This window comes from Populus nigra, chromosome 3 (assembly GCF_951802175.1).
Source record: "Populus nigra chromosome 3, ddPopNigr1.1, whole genome shotgun sequence".
NCBI classification, from domain to species: domain Eukaryota; kingdom Viridiplantae; phylum Streptophyta; class Magnoliopsida; order Malpighiales; family Salicaceae; genus Populus; species Populus nigra.
Genome location: NC_084854.1, coordinates 3,279,132 through 3,294,360, shown reverse-complemented (window position 1 = coordinate 3,294,360; position 15,229 = coordinate 3,279,132). Strand labels below are relative to the sequence as shown.

General features: G+C 35.4%; 3 protein-coding genes across 3 annotated transcripts; 2 read left to right on the top strand and 1 right to left on the bottom strand.

Moving 5' to 3' along the window:
- The first annotated feature begins 1,583 nt into the window (after window positions 1-1,583).
- Window positions 1,584-4,210, top strand: LOC133688736 (F-box/LRR-repeat protein 4-like). Its single transcript, XM_062108332.1, is given in 3 exon segments — window positions 1,584-1,771; window positions 1,774-2,791; window positions 3,069-4,210. Coding segments are annotated over 2 exon segments (1,068 nt in total). The 5' UTR covers window positions 1,584-1,663; the 3' UTR covers window positions 2,734-2,791; window positions 3,069-4,210.
- A 479-nt stretch (window positions 4,211-4,689) lies between these two features.
- On the top strand, window positions 4,690-8,600 carry LOC133690352 (probable transcriptional regulatory protein At2g25830). Its single transcript, XM_062110617.1, has 7 exons — window positions 4,690-4,897; window positions 5,006-5,193; window positions 5,548-5,609; window positions 5,807-5,963; window positions 6,097-6,374; window positions 7,529-7,649; window positions 7,925-8,600. Exons 1-7 carry the CDS (start codon window positions 4,816-4,818, stop codon window positions 8,015-8,017), a joined length of 981 nt encoding a protein of 326 aa, XP_061966601.1. The 5' UTR covers window positions 4,690-4,815; the 3' UTR covers window positions 8,018-8,600.
- A 139-nt stretch (window positions 8,601-8,739) lies between these two features.
- Window positions 8,740-12,931, bottom strand: LOC133690351 (carotenoid cleavage dioxygenase 8 homolog B, chloroplastic-like). The gene is made up of 6 exons (XM_062110616.1): window positions 12,495-12,931; window positions 10,911-11,654; window positions 10,591-10,784; window positions 10,088-10,277; window positions 9,795-9,897; window positions 8,740-9,192 (listed from the first exon to the last, which is right to left on the bottom strand). The coding sequence occupies exons 1-6, from the start codon at window positions 12,789-12,791 to the stop codon at window positions 9,047-9,049; spliced, it is 1,674 nt and encodes a 557-aa protein (XP_061966600.1). The 5' UTR covers window positions 12,792-12,931; the 3' UTR covers window positions 8,740-9,046.
- Window positions 12,932-15,229: the final 2,298 nt, after the last annotated feature.

The following is a 15,229-nucleotide window of genomic DNA, read 5'->3' as shown; positions in this document are numbered from 1 at the left end:
TTTCTTTTCTTCTCAACTTCTCTTTTGTCTTCTCATTTTTTGCACTTGATTTCTTCTTTTCTTCTCTTCAGGGACAAAAAGGGTTAATATTTTTTTCCCAAAGTTTCAAATATAATCCCTTTATTTTCAATATCCTGGAAAACAAAAAATTTGGAATATTTTTTTGCAAAATCAAGTACTAACCTAATGATAAGAATTTTTTTTACCATGCAGGAAACCAAAAAAAAAGCCTGTTGAAACAAGCTATGAAGGTGGATCTAGAATAAAATGAATATAGAGTGATCAAATTAAAAAAAAAACTGTAAGACTGAAAAAATTATAAAACAAATTGCACCTTATGAATATGGTGTGTTACAGTAGATGACATAGTAAAATGCTTAGCTCTTTTGTTTTCTTTTTTTGGTAAATTATATTTAAGTTTGAACTCATTTATAAATAATTTTTCTTTGGGTTTGACTTATAAACACATTATCTATGTGATCCATTTTTATTTTAATAATTATAAGATATGATATAACCTAATAAATTAACTTGATGACTTATTAAATTATAGCTTGACTTTGATTGATTTAGCAAAATAAAACTGTTTTTTACCACGATATTATAGTTGGGATCAACTTGAATCAATCCGAACTTGAAATTCAAATAAAATTTTATAATTATATATTTTTTTGTTTTTTTTTACAATGTTATGTTCCAATATTCACAGTATTCACACTACAATGACAAACACTTTAATTAAAGACACATCGATACGCATCTTAATCTAGGAAAAAATAAAATTTTTATTAAAGCATAACTATATTTTGATCGATGTGCATCTTAATTTAGGAAAAAAATGAAATTTTTATGAAAACATAGTTATATTTTGATGTGTTGATATCAAAAATAATTTTTTTAAAAAAATAATATTATTTTGATACATTCATAAGTAAAAGATATTTTAAAAAACAACTGTAACCATACTTCCAAACACAATACCTCCATTCAACCGGACAATAACTAAAAAACTAATAGAAAAAAACAAAAAAATTCCTCGGATGCAAATTAACTATTTTTTTTGTTTTTTCTACCGTGCTGACAAATATGAAAAAATAGCTTTATCCTATTCAATCTGAAAATAAATAATGGATTATAAGAAAAAAACTATTTCCTCTAGAAAAAAGGTTGAACGATTTTTCTTGGAATAACAAAATGATGGACAAGGATCAATATCTTGATATACAATAAAAAAAACTGAATTCTTCTAATTTTGTGATAATAAATAAAAATACAGAGGTCTTCGAGCTAATGCCCGCATTTACCATTGCCCTTCGATCTTGAGCCACGCACGAGATTGACCACTCTATTCTAGTGGGCTAATTTTGCGATATTCTCTTGTATCTAACTATATATTGTTAAATTTATCATTGTAGGTGTTAATTATTAAGTAGGAGTAGTATGCAGGGACTAAATATGATTACGAATTGAAAGCGTGAGGGCTGTCGAGCCCAAGATTAAAGGTCAGGGATTGATCTAAGTAGTTTTAAGAAACTCGAGGGACCCCGCGCAAGAATTGTGTAGCACAACAGAAGGAGTGCGTACATCAACACCAGATCAGACAGGCAAGCTTCTAAAATCTCAACTCCCTGTGGTACCCCGAATAGTTTCATTCAATAAAACCATGTCAAAACTAGGTGATGATGAGTTAGCCTTAATTATCAGCTGGGTTATTGATCAGAATGACAGACTATCATTCTCTCTAGTATGCAAGCAATGGCTTAATGTAGAAGAGGCCAAACCCGTTTATCAATTCGCGTTTTTGAACCCGAACTACTCCAAAAATTCTTGCCCAGATTCTCAAATTTGTTAACTTTTGAGTCTTCAAAACGAATCACCAACAACCACCTTGAATTCATAGCCAATACATGTCCTAAACTTGAGTTTCTCAATCTCAAGCAACAATCAGTTGAAAGCCAAAAACTTGATGGGTTTGATGACTTATTAGATTTTGATGATGTTGGTGTTTTAGCTATTGCGAATGGCTGTTGCAGATTGTGTAAAGTGTTGTTTAGAAGGAGAAGGAGGGTTGGGAATGTTGGGGTTATTAGTCTTGTCAAGAGTGCACAAAGTTTGAGTGTTTTAGATTCGATAAACGATTCATCACTTGAAGCAATTGGGTGTATGAATTCGATTCGGGCTTTGAATTTAGAAGGTTGTTCTTTAGTTACTGATAAAGGTTTGACCTTTTTGGCAACCGGGTCTTCTTCAAGGACATTAAAGAGGTTGGTTCTTGCAGAATGTGATAGACTTACTGATTTCGGGGTGTCATTGTTGCAGGGAATGTGTTGTTTGGAGGAGTTGAATTTGGCTGAATGTGGGCCAAAAGTGACAGATAATGGAGGTATGGCAGTTGCCTCGATTGCTAGTCTTAAAAGAATGAATCTTTCATGGTTGATCAATGTGTCAGATATTACGCTTGTTGCAATAGCTGGGAATTGTAGTAATTTGGTAGCTCTTGATTTAACTGGGTGTGAGATGATTACTGGAGCTGGCATTCGTGCCCTTGGTTATCATGAGTGTTTGGAATCATTAGTGTTGGCTTCCTGTTACAACATTTGTGGGGATGATGTGGATATGGTGTTGAAATGCAAGTCATTGAGGTCTATAGTGCTTGATAAAGGACTGAAGATGTGGATACCAATGAGGATGCAGGAAAACATTAGCAGGTTTTGTCAGCTGCATTGGAGATAACGATGATGGATAAAAAGAGGGCAAAAAATGTTTATGCTGGATACCTGGGATTATACAGGTCAGTGAAATAGTATATTTCATGCTCCTTTTGATTGCTGAACGATTTTCATTATGTTCGCCATTTCTATGTTTGAATGTTAACAAAATTTCCTTGCTTGTTAATTTCTGTGGAGACCAGAGAAGGAAAAAAAAAAGTTTCTGTATTTCCGTAGGTAGAGAGATTCTTTAACCTGCAATAGTGTTTATTTCGTCTTCTATAGTAACTTTTTTACATTTATGAAATTTATCTCTGCTTCATTAGTTATTAATAGTTGGTTTCCTATTAATCCGTGCAGTCAAATTTGACGGGCGAAATCAAGGTTGAGCTAGAAAGTTGTTCAGGGCATGCAAATAGTAGTACTAAGATGTTGATGATCATCATTACTCTATCTGGGAAGATAAGAATTAATGTCGGTGTGTCAAGTTTTTATCCCATAAGTTTAAGGACCTCTTTATCCTTTATCATCAGAGGCAGAAGATCTCTTGTTTTACATTCCGCATAAAAACTGGTGTCCTTCCCAATGCTGCCTTGTTCTAACTGAACAAATGGCTGCTTATATTCTTTTCAAACTACCAAATGGGTACATTGATATGGATTTTGGCTCACCACGCTGCCTAAGGAAGACAATGCATCAGCCCTCTACGAGGTCATTTTCTATGAAACTGGAACTGTTCTAGATGAGACGGAAAAGAATCTCAAGGTAGTTCCTGCTGCTCGTGATTCACTTTATTTGCTGTGTGACTTGTAGGGATTCCTGCAAAGTGATTCTCTTACAATCATCATTAATTTTTAAGGCTTCGGATGACTCCATTCAACTATACAAAGACAAGAAGAATTAGTTGATCTCTATTTACTATGTGAAGCTCATCAACAGAGTAATAGAGCTTCATACATATGTATTGTGAAGTTTGTTTGTTGAATGCGTGGAGGATTGTCGAAATTATGGATAGAAGGGTTGTGAACTTTGTGATTGATCTAGATAATGGAAAAATGTACACCAGAGACTTCTTGGCTGTCAAATTTGCATTCTGATCACTATCTGGGTATTCTTTTCTTTCAAGTAAACCATGAGCAGGTTTACTTGTACATAACATCCACTTCTTTCATGTGCAGAGCAATACGCGAAGGAGAAGCTAAGCAACAGTTGAACTGAAGCTCCAAGGGCAATGAATACGTGGTTTCTGCACTGAGTTTACAAACTTCTTTGCTAGATAGTTTCAGACAGTAAATATGGTCACTACATATCTGTGTTTGTTAATCGCTCTTTTAAATTGCTCTAGTGTCGGCTTTTTTGTTCCATAGGAGCAATCCGAGGGTAGTCAAGTGTCTCGGATTGAGAGTCAATGATTCTGAAAACCATTCGATTTGGCCTATGATGCAAGTGCAGGAATCAAATCCTGCAATAAAAAGTAACATTTGAAAGCTCTTGTTCAAACAGGGAAATTTTGTTGTTTTTGTGTCTTTTTAGGCTAAAAAAAACAGCAGTTATACAGGTTGTTTCAATATGTTTTTTTACTGGCAAATATGAATCAATTGACCTTCAATTAAGTCATAAAGGATGAAATCGCCCAAAGAAAAATTGATGACAAAAAAGAAAGAAGAAAATTTTACACAATAAAACGTTTCTTTGTACACAATGCAAAAGTTAACATATTTATGCCACTCATTTTAAAATTTCTTATAATTTGAGAACAATAAATCTTACCTAAAATTAATATCAAAACCAATCAGATACCTTTTTAATGATTACTAAGGACTAAAATGTGGAGCTTTAGAAATTGGAATGCTCAGCTTCAGATCCCCCATCATCAAAATTAAAAAAGAATAAATCTGTTGGTATATTAGACCCAAAAGAATCTGGGCCTCAGAACCTGAGCAGGGGGACACAGGTCTAGTCCATTACTTTACTAATGGATGGACAGACAGATAAAGCTCTAAAACAATTCCGGGATTTTCAAGGGACACATGGGCATTGCATCTTTGCAAAGACAAGATTTTGTAGCTGCAACTGCTAAGTAGTATTTCAATAAAAACAAAATCAAATGAGAGGAGTAGGTGCGATTCTCCACAGGTTCTCAAATGGGTTCTCTTTAAAATGTCCAACACGTTCACTTTCAATTCAAAGTACGTCCATTTAAACGAATAAATAAGTATATATTCTCATTTATTTCAATCATATTTCATGCTTTAAGTGATTCCTAATAAAGGGTTGGTGTTATTGGTGTGATTCAGGGAGTGTTTTTCTTGGAAGCATGGATGCATTATTATCATCAAATAGTAGCAATTCCTCTAGTTTGTTATTGCTATATGAAGAGAAACACAGAGATAGTAGTGGCTGTCAGGTCAATAATGTTAGAAAGATATGGACTTTCCCTCCTGTTTGTATGGGCAGGCGTTCTTGCAAAATTGCTGGCAGAAAGGTCCCTCCTTTTCTCTCCGTGTTGGGTTTTAGAGGGTTTCAATAGCAAGTGCGTTATTAAATTGATTGAATATCACATGTTTGATGAAAAGCCTAAAACAGATTCTAATAGTATTAGTTTGATCTTTAAATTCTCAATCTTTTTCTTTTTAATTGTTACTTTAAAGTTTAAACCTCCGAAAATCCAATTTCACGGTATGACTATGAATGATATATGCTAGTAAAGTTTTTGTTCCTTCATCATTGGATGCGGCAATATCAATTAGGAAGGATCATTAACCGGTGAAAATGCAAAGTTACAAGGGGATTTTTGTTGTATTCTACCTTTAAGTTTATGAATGTGCCTCAAATGCAGGGAGCTCAAGATGCAAAGAAGGCAAAATTGTATTGTAGGATTGGGAAGGAAGTTGTATCTGCGTAAGTTGGTTGCTTCTAAATAGGCTGTGAATAAAACTTTACTTCAGAATATTTTCTGTGGTTTGTGGTCATCGGGATTTGACCCAATTCTTATAATTATAGCCACCGCATTTCTTGCTTTCAGGGTGATGAAAAAAATAAGAAGTTGTTTTATTTCTGTTTCTTGAAATGGATTTTAATTCTATTGAGTGATGCAGTGTAAAGAAAGGCGGTCCAAATCCAGAATCAAATACAGCTCTGGCTGCTTTAATTGATAAATTCAAGGAGCTTGATGTACCCAAGGAAATTTTGGAGCGCAATATCAAGAGGGCTTCTGAGAAGGGACAAGAGGCTTTCATTGAGAAAATTTATGAGGTTGGTATGATTATCATCAATCCTTTTATCAGGGGCTGCTAAGATTCAAAACATGTAGGAGGATTCTTTTAAGCCGGTCCTATTAGTTATTTCAATCTGATTTTCTTCAAATAAACTGCTTCTTCCACATTAGGTATATGGTCTCGGTGGAGTTAGTATTGTAGTGGAGGTCTCGACAGATAAAATAAAAAGATCCGTGGCAGTTATCAGAGAGGTGGTCAAGGACTATGGAGGAAAGATGGCAGATCCAGGATCTGTATTGTTCAAGTTTAGACGTGCCAGGGTTGTGAATATTAAAGTCACAGATGCTGATAGAGATCAGCTCCTTGGCATTGCATTAGATGCTGGTGCTGAGGATGTTATTGAACCTCCAACATATGAAGATGATTCTGACGAGGATAGGTCAGAAAGGTAATGCTCCAATCCTCCAATTTCATATAAAGATGCTTTTGAATCGGTAGATAGTTTCACAAATTCTTGCCCCATCCTCCATAACTTCGATGTTTGATACTTTGTGCTGGAACTTGTTCCGGTAGTGGTTCTTAGTTGACCCTTTTCTGATATAGAGCTTTAAAGATGATTGCTTCAGAGTTAGATTAAATGTTAAAACATCATACGAGTTTCACAAATCTTTCAATTTCTAGATTATTGGTACAAATGTGCAAATATTCTATGACTTGTTGATTTCAAAGCCTTTAACAAAAAGAAGAAACAAGTTATTGATTCGTAGATGATCACTTGGTGCATTGTAGACAAGTTGTAAGAAGTCCTTGCGTAAGTGAAATGGATTTTTGAGCATGTGATATGGATGATATGATGAAGTAGCCTTTCACACTATTAAGTGAACTGGTCAAGCTCCTCCTCATGGACTTTCAAGGGAATCAAAGTTTGCTTCCTCTTGATTCCTAGCACTACCTATGAAATCAGACCATGCAAGGCAAGTTACAAATAAGTATTTGCATGGTGATGGCTTTGAGCTTATGATGAGCCATCTTTTGCACTTCACAGATGTGTGGCTGGGTGAAAATAAGCTGTAGGCTAGCAATGAAAGGAACTGTTAAGACATCATGTAGGAAGCTTTATGAAAAGTTTGGCATAAAATGTATGTAAGCTAAACTAGCACCAGCTCTTCCTTATCCAAGATTTCATAAGGGGGCAGTTCTTCTAGATTCCTAGATCTACCAAGGAAAGTCCATCCTCAAATGTATATTTATTAAAATGAACCTCTAATTTTCAGTTCGGAAAGTCTATGAACAAAAAAAGAGAAGAAAAGAGAGAAGAAAACAAATGCTTTGCTTGATGCGTGTTCAAAATTCCTGTTCTAGAAGCAGAAAATAAAATATCATGTGAGGAGAACCCAATAATTACTTATTTCTTTGTAATAGATACAAGATGCATTGCAAAAAGCCACAATTAAGTTAAACCATTCGATGTCTTTCACATTTATCTGGTGTACACAAAATCTGATTGTGATGGTGTTCACCAGGCTAATTAGTTCTTTTAATAAACTATGTTTCTCAGGATATGCAAAGCCCTAATCATTTTCTATTTTTCCTTTCTGATAGCTACTATAAAGTTGTCAGTCCAGCAGAGAACTATGCAGCAATATTGTCAAAACTACGCGAGGAAGGAATAAGTTTTGAGACTGATAATGGCTCTGAGCTACTTCCCATTACAACTATCGAGGTATGTCCACAGTGCTGAAATGTTTTTTTTTCTCTTCACCTCTCTGATTTTCCGTTCTTGGTGTCTTTTCATTCACTTTATGATTCAATGAATTGCCTAATGAGCATTTGATTATTTTTATGGTGCCAAAGCTTGTGAAACATGCTAGCAGCATAGCGATGGAATTCTTATCTTTATTTGTTTTTTAAGGTTTTTTGTGCCTGTTCAATGCAAGCCTAATCTTTACTTGCATTTTTTAATTAAATAAGTGATATTAGTGTTTGAATGGGTTTCAGGTAGATGATGAGGCAGTAGAGTTGAACAAAGTACTCATGTCTAAATTACTTGAACTTGATGATGTCGATGCTGTTTACACGGACCAGAAGTAATGAAATCCCTCACTGGGTTGTTTTCTCAGTTTTTCATTTGAAGTCTTAGTAGTGCAGGACAGCCTTTATGGATCTGGTCCACTCACATGATACAAGTCTTATTTTGTCCATCAACTCCATGGAAAGGTTGTAGCTGTTGCAGGAGAGTGGCAGGTTTTATACATTGATTTACATCTTATAGATTATTTGATTACTAAATTTTGTAGAACAGCAGTCCCACATTTGTTTCCCCACGCTCAATCTTTCTGCAATAACAATGTAAAGCATATTCTGTGATGTGACCGTAAGCCTGGTTTTGGGAACCCGGCAATAACAGCTGTTTTGTCAACCCCAGTTTCTAGAATCAGGTCCGTTCCCTCTACGGTTGAGCCGAGCAACTTGTGCCAAAGGCTAAACTAAGAAAACTTTGTCATGTCTACTAGTTTCATACATGATGATTTGCTAGTTCCATGTTTTAATTTCCTGACATGAATCCTCAGAACTCAGATATTCCTGTCACTGGATTGTACCAAAACATACCCTCTCTTGAGAGAGAACCATTTCCTTCTCATCCTTTTCTATCTAATTGTTCAATTCGGCTCTATTTAAATGTGATTCTATGCTCTTTTCCTTCCTATTTCGCAGTATGTTTAAAGGAGCTGTTTTCATTCCTAGATTTCCTTACGGAGAAAGCATTCTCTGATGCATATGTTTGTACAAAAGAACTGTTGGCAATGCTAAGGTAACATTTCAACATGGGATGTAATTTTAATTTTACAGACAAATCAAGATACATGTTATTTATAAAACATGGACAAGCCAACAAAAAATCATACCCGAATGCCAACAACAACAACACAACTGCAACAACAAGAGACAAGGAGCACCATATGCAACACAAACCAGCGATATTCGATCATGGGTTAGTTATCTATTAATCCTTGCATGTGTATTAACATTCTGCTGGTGCAAATCTTTAAGCAGCGTTGAACTGGTGATAAATCATGAGGCATGATAGCTAAATCACACAACCCCAATTGATTAATGATTTTATTTCTTTGGCACCCAGCATCCATGTAATCCATATGGTAGACCGTAAGGGAACTTTCCTCTTGCAATCTCTTCAAATGTTGATCCATCTAATAACAGTGCATATCCATCTCCATTTTTCTCACTGATCATGGAGATCACCACACCTGCGACCCATTTACATATAATTAGTATGTACTTTGTAATTAAATGCTTGTTTGGGGTTATTTCAAATAAAATTTTTTAATTTTTTTAAATTGTTTAACGTGTTGATGTCAAAAATAAATTTTAAAAAATAAAATAAAAATTATTTTAATGTATTTTTAAGTAAAAAATAATTTGAATAACAATCACTACCACTCTCTTAAACACTCTAAACACCCCTAAGAAGAAGATACGGTCATGAAGTCATCGGAAAGTTAATTAATTATCAATAGATAATTAATGTTATGTTAACAAAAATCAACTTAAAAAAGGCAAATTCAGAAGTGATAAATAATATTGTAATTAGGGTTATAGGAAAAACAATTGCAATTAGCTTGACTGAAGAAGAGTCTAACTACTTGTAAAATCAATACATTTCTTAATATGGCATAAAGAAAACAAGTTTTCAGTTAGGGTTTTGAATGGTTTAGTTTAGCCAATTATGGAACTCATATTTCAGATCTCTCTCTCTCTTTCTCTCTTTGAGAAAGAGTACGTACATACTCATAGTAACTAAAACGATTGGTAATTAAGAAAAAAAAAGAATTAAATAATATCTACTCACCATCATCCTCTTCTGTAGCACCTGGGCGAGCCACAAAAAACGGTTCCGAGGGCACAGCACCCTCTTCATACCAATTCTTTGCCTTCTTCTCGAGCAAGTCAATCTACAATATGACGAAGATTAACGTTAAAACTTTCAAAGAAATTGTCCACTATAACCATTTACAAGAAATTGAAAACCATTTTTTAATAACCAATTGGTACGTAGAAATTGAAAAGTCAAAGGCAATATATATGCTGGGTAAACTGTGGCATGCATAGTAATTAATTAATATCAGTGGTCAAGACTTTTACCTTAGTGAGGGTGTTGGGGAAGTTACAAGGGCGTTGTGCTCCACAAGCATAAGCATATCTGTATTTTTTGCCTAAATATGCAGGGTTAATGCTGCACATGTCCATTCCTTTCCCATGCTCTTCTGGGTCCAATGCTGCCTCCAATTTCCCATATGGACTCCCGTCCAAAGGAATTATGAACCTCCCGACCCTACGTGTATATATATATAGTATTCAAAAACAGCATTTTGATTTTTAAACAATGTTTATAGTTCCTAAACGTCATGCATGAGATGATCTTCCAAATTGAGAGCTGTGAAAAAAGGCATAATTGTGGAGCAACATGAGCTTGGTTAGCTATCACAGATTCACAAGTGGATGATCCAGAAGAGGAAAGACTAAACGAAGATATTGTTGTTTTTGATTTTGAAGAACATGTCTTGTGTACAATAATTAAGCATAATAAACATCATTGACAAAGAACTTAATTAATGATAAAAAAGGGAGATTAATTAATTACGTACCTAGCATCTGGTAGGACATCTTCACCCATGAAAGACCGTAGATTTTGCAGACTGAGCTTCTCTAAGATAGTCGTGTCCGAATTATGCTCACAACAATCGGCAATGACGGCAGTCACCCTCCCATCTTCATCTTTCTCTTCATAAGCATTGATGAAATGGAATGTTACAAATAGAGGCACTTCCACACTTGCCACCTTAAAAAATTCGAAACAAACAAAACCAAATCCACCCATAAATTAAATTACAATGTAATTAGTCCTAATCCTAATAATTAATAATGATGATGATGATGTAAGAGAGGAAATATCAAGTGGACTTACAATCTTGCCACTAGCTTTACACATAACATGCATAAACCCTTTGGAATCCGGGTGCCACTCAAACTTGTACAAAGGTGTGGGCTCAGCTCTTAGCAAATTTTGTGCACAGTATCTCAACGGCATTTCTGGCACTATCACATAGTGTTCAGTAACCGGAAACGAGTGGACCCATCCCGGAGCAGGACCTCCACGACAATCCACCCGTCCGATTACTTTCCTCTCGTTACTTCCAGGCTCCATCCTCACCACCAAGTATCCGAGCCTGAACAAATCAGGCAACAAAGTTAAGAACTCAGTGTCCGTCACTATTGGATGTGCAGAATGTATTAGACCCCCTAGTGAATCGCTGTATTCAAATTTCCCTAACGTGTCCAAGGTGTTTGGATCAACAACTATTGACCCTTTCTGTGTTTCAGTTAGGCAAACAACACGTCCATCACCGAGCTTGACCACGCCAGTGTTAGCGTTATCGGTCAATGATGCTCCGGAGAAGAGGTTAGCTAATTCCCCTACGTAGGACAGGAAATTGTCAGGCTTTGGGACCTCAGAAAATTCACGGTAACATAATTTGTTATTCTTCTTTGCCGCCTTGTAAGCCTCTGATTCGATTTGGCGGTGGGCGGCGATTAATCGACCATTTTCAAAGTGGAGTCTGACTAATGTGGCATAGCCATCGAAAAGGTGCCGGAAGTTGTAGTCCCCTACGTGCCACATGCCCGGACCATTTCTAAGATACGTTCCACTCTGCATGAAATCAAACTCAGGTGATTAACCAACACCAATTAAATCAAAAATCTATTTTTTTTTTCTAAAACAGTACTTTGTATGCTGTAGAATATTGATGTATTATTCACTTAATTTATAATATTTGAAATATGCTATATGGATGCGTACTAGCCAGATCTTACATCTGATTATGGCACAAGGAATATTTCAGAACCATACTATATAAATAAAACAATTATTATGAAACGAATAAAACAAGGAATATGCTTTGTTCTTTCCTCCCAAATCCTGGACCCCTGACATGATAAAACTATATGCAGCTCTTCAAACTATGCGGAAAAATGAACAAAATAATCACAACCTAACAAAAGCATTCAATGTTTTCGTGTCATGTAATTGAAAGTACAAACATGTAAGACATAATAAGAAAGGATGAAAAAATAAATGGAAATTCTGTTGGATCTTTCTATGTACTCTTTCATCAACTTTCAAACTTTCTGCAACTTCAAAACATAAATTAATCCGCATCAGAATCAAGTTCATAAAGATACCTAAACAAACCATTTCTTGTCTTTAATTTGTTATGGATATTGCCTAAATAGCCATGTTTTTAATAAAATCAAAGATTATATATAAAAAAAGATACCTAAACAAATTAGGATGAAAAAAAGAAGTGTGAACCTAGATAATTGTAAGAAAAAAAACTATAAGAATACCCTTAAATTTATTTATTTTATTATTTTTTGGATGAATACTCTAACCACACATGAATATCGTATATCCCTTCATAAGGCGGTGTACAAATTAAGTAGTTAATCTCTACTAGAGCATGGAAAATAAGTGCAATATTTTACATACCAACCACCGTGGAATTTCTCCTTGAACAGCAAGCTCTCCTTCGTATCTTTCTTGCCGGACACTTGTCCATGCAACATGATTCCGGTCACCAGCAAGTTCCTTCTCCAGTGATGGAAACACAGTTGGTGCTTGGGTTGCAACTTTCGGGACCATTGAGTCCCGAGGGTCACGTTTTCTTGCAAAAGTACCCTTGCCTAGGGAAGACCCTTCTCTTCTGCTCTCAAATTTATCAGAAACCATTGCATTTGATGGTGAAATAGAGCGACCAATACTAGCGGAAAATGCCAAGGAAGCCATGAAACTAGTTAAGCAATATGAAGAGAGTGAATGATTTAATGTGGTAAGATGATTCTTGAGAGAGCTAGAGCTCTAGAATGACATGTATTTATAGTAACACACTAGTGAGGGACATACGAAGTTGGAGAGACATGGAGAATTCATATTGGAATCTTATCAGTGGAATTTCTCCCCACTATAGGACATTGCTTACGTTATTTGTACTTTTAATTAAGAGAAATTAATCTTGTGTGAGCATGCTCCATGTTCAGGAAAAAAAGATGCTCATGGCATGTATGTCCAAGCTCGGTGATTGCTTCAACATATGTTCAAATCTTCTCAATTGAAGCGGCGCACACTTTGTTATTGTGATTTTCTTCTTCTTCTTTCCATTTTTTCTTGATATATGGAAAGGTTGAACGACTTTTGAACTGTTCAATAAGTAAAGCCTTTTTTTACACTTGAATTTCCATTTCAGGGTTCGAATTTTAAAAAATTTCTAAGTGAAAAATTCAAATCTTGATCATTGAATATCTTCTTGGAGAACAATTAACCATTTCTGTTTTTGATCCACATTGTGAGCACGATTTTGTTTGGAGTAAACTAATTAGAAATGATGTTAAAATCAAATCACATGGATCTGATTAAGGATTGATGTATTTTCTAGCACATGGTTCTTTGCATATTTTTGTACCTAACATGTTTAGGTACTAAGCTTGGTTTGTTTGTTTGCTGATGCTTTTCTGTGGCTCTTTGTTATCCTTTTTCCATGTTGTGCATTATGGCATCATGATGCTAGCTTATTTATAATATTTTTTTTTTGGTAATCGATGGTATTATTAATATTAAAATATATATATATATATATATTATGTTAGCCACTTAGAAAATGAACATAAAAAACTGATAATTTTTACAATATGAGATCATTAACAGAGTGAAAAAATAAAAAAGTGCTGTCCTAAGAAAATAAATGTCTGCAAAAAATGTTCCTATATCACCCACTAACAATTATCTATGCCTTTTGTTATTTGTCCATTTACGAATATGCGTCCACACATCAGTTTTTGAGATTTTACAACTCTGAAGATACCTGGTAATGAAAAAAAAAAAACGCCCATCATCACCAAAAACGCAAGGGGATTGCTTTTGCCACATCCTCTCTGTCTGTTGGCACGACATTCTTCTTCCTTTTTCTTTTTTTTTTCCTGAGTTGAATACCTAATTTATCCTTACTTAATCCACCAGTAGTTTATATTATTTCTAAGTCATCGTTGTGATAGTTAAATAAACCTCCACCGGTCCTCCACTGCATGAACAGTAATTTAGAAATGGATATTGTTGTTATAAAAAGAAATTCTTAACCTTGAGTTATTAAATAAGATTTTAATGATAATTTTATATTACTCTTAACACACTCTTAAAATTAAAGTTCTTTGAACTTGAAACTTGTACAAATTCACCTTACATTGTACTTAATTTTTATTAATTAGAATGAAGGTAGTGAAATTTGAACTTATAACTAATTGATCAACAAACTCTAATACCTTGTCAAAGAACTATCTCAACTCAAAAGGAATATGTAACAACTCACCTGCCAAATCAACTAGCCCAAAAAAATAAATGACGCTGAAGCGCACAACTTTTACCTAGCCATCGAGGAAAGCGTCAAGCCTAAATGAGTAGGAGGTTGCTGTAAAACTCGGGGCACGAGCTCAGATTTAGTGAACATCGGTGCGGATCTTGGTGGTAGTAACAAATATTTAAATGAGAACTTTGAAGGTCAAAAAGGAAAAATGTTACATGTGAATGACACTTGCACATGGTCTAGTAGATCTTAAGATACGGGGAAACCCGTTTGACAGCTCGTTTTATGCGCGAGTTTCGGAAGGGAATTAGGTTAAAATTCTTCAACTGAGACATGACAGCTGACAACATCGTTAGGTAGTCTGGAAACATAGACGAGGGGCTCATAAAGAGTTATATTTTCTGTTTAACAACCCACTCACCCTAGAAATGACTTAGTCAGAGGTTGGGTCCAGCGGCTAGAAGAGCATCGCATGTCGTGTGGTGTGGTGCGCCCTTGATGGCCCTTGAAAGTTCAAAGGATCAAGTGCCTCCATACCCAATCGTAATCATAACCATATTAGTTCTCCAAGGTGAATAACCTTTGGTCAATGGAACAATATAAGCAAGGAAAGTTGGCAAAATAGATTCGTAACCTCGGGAAAAGAATTGGCTCTAAGGGCTAGGCTCGAGGGTAACAATCTTGAACCCATTGGATGCTAGCGAACTGCTCAAGCTGCTCCCACGACGAGAGTGGGTCGTCACATGCCGGCCAGGGGACGACCCCTTCAGGGGCCTTCCTTGGGTTTCGAATAGTCAACTCAGAACTGGTACAGATAAGAGGAATCTAACTGTTTAATTAAAATAAAACATTGCGATGGTTCCTACCCAGT

Excerpts from the sequence above, each read along its gene's own strand:
- LOC133690351 (XM_062110616.1), bottom strand. The coding sequence starts at position 12,791 with ATGGCTTCCTTGGCATTTTCCGCTAGTATTGGTCGCTCTATTTCACCA. Across the intron at positions 10,278-10,590 it reads GATGTCCTACCAGATGCTAG|GGTCGGGAGGTTCATAATTC; the intron begins GTACGTAATTAA and ends ATATACACGTAG. Across the intron at positions 9,898-10,087 it reads TCCCCAACACCCTCACTAAG|ATTGACTTGCTCGAGAAGAA; the intron begins GTAAAAGTCTTG and ends GTCATATTGTAG.
- LOC133690352 (XM_062110617.1), top strand. The coding sequence starts at position 4,816 with ATGAGAGGAGTAGGTGCGATTCTCCACAGGTTCTCAAATGGGTTCTCT. Across the intron at positions 5,610-5,806 it reads GGGAAGGAAGTTGTATCTGC|TGTAAAGAAAGGCGGTCCAA; the intron begins GTAAGTTGGTTG and ends TGAGTGATGCAG. Across the intron at positions 7,650-7,924 it reads TTCCCATTACAACTATCGAG|GTAGATGATGAGGCAGTAGA; the intron begins GTATGTCCACAG and ends AATGGGTTTCAG.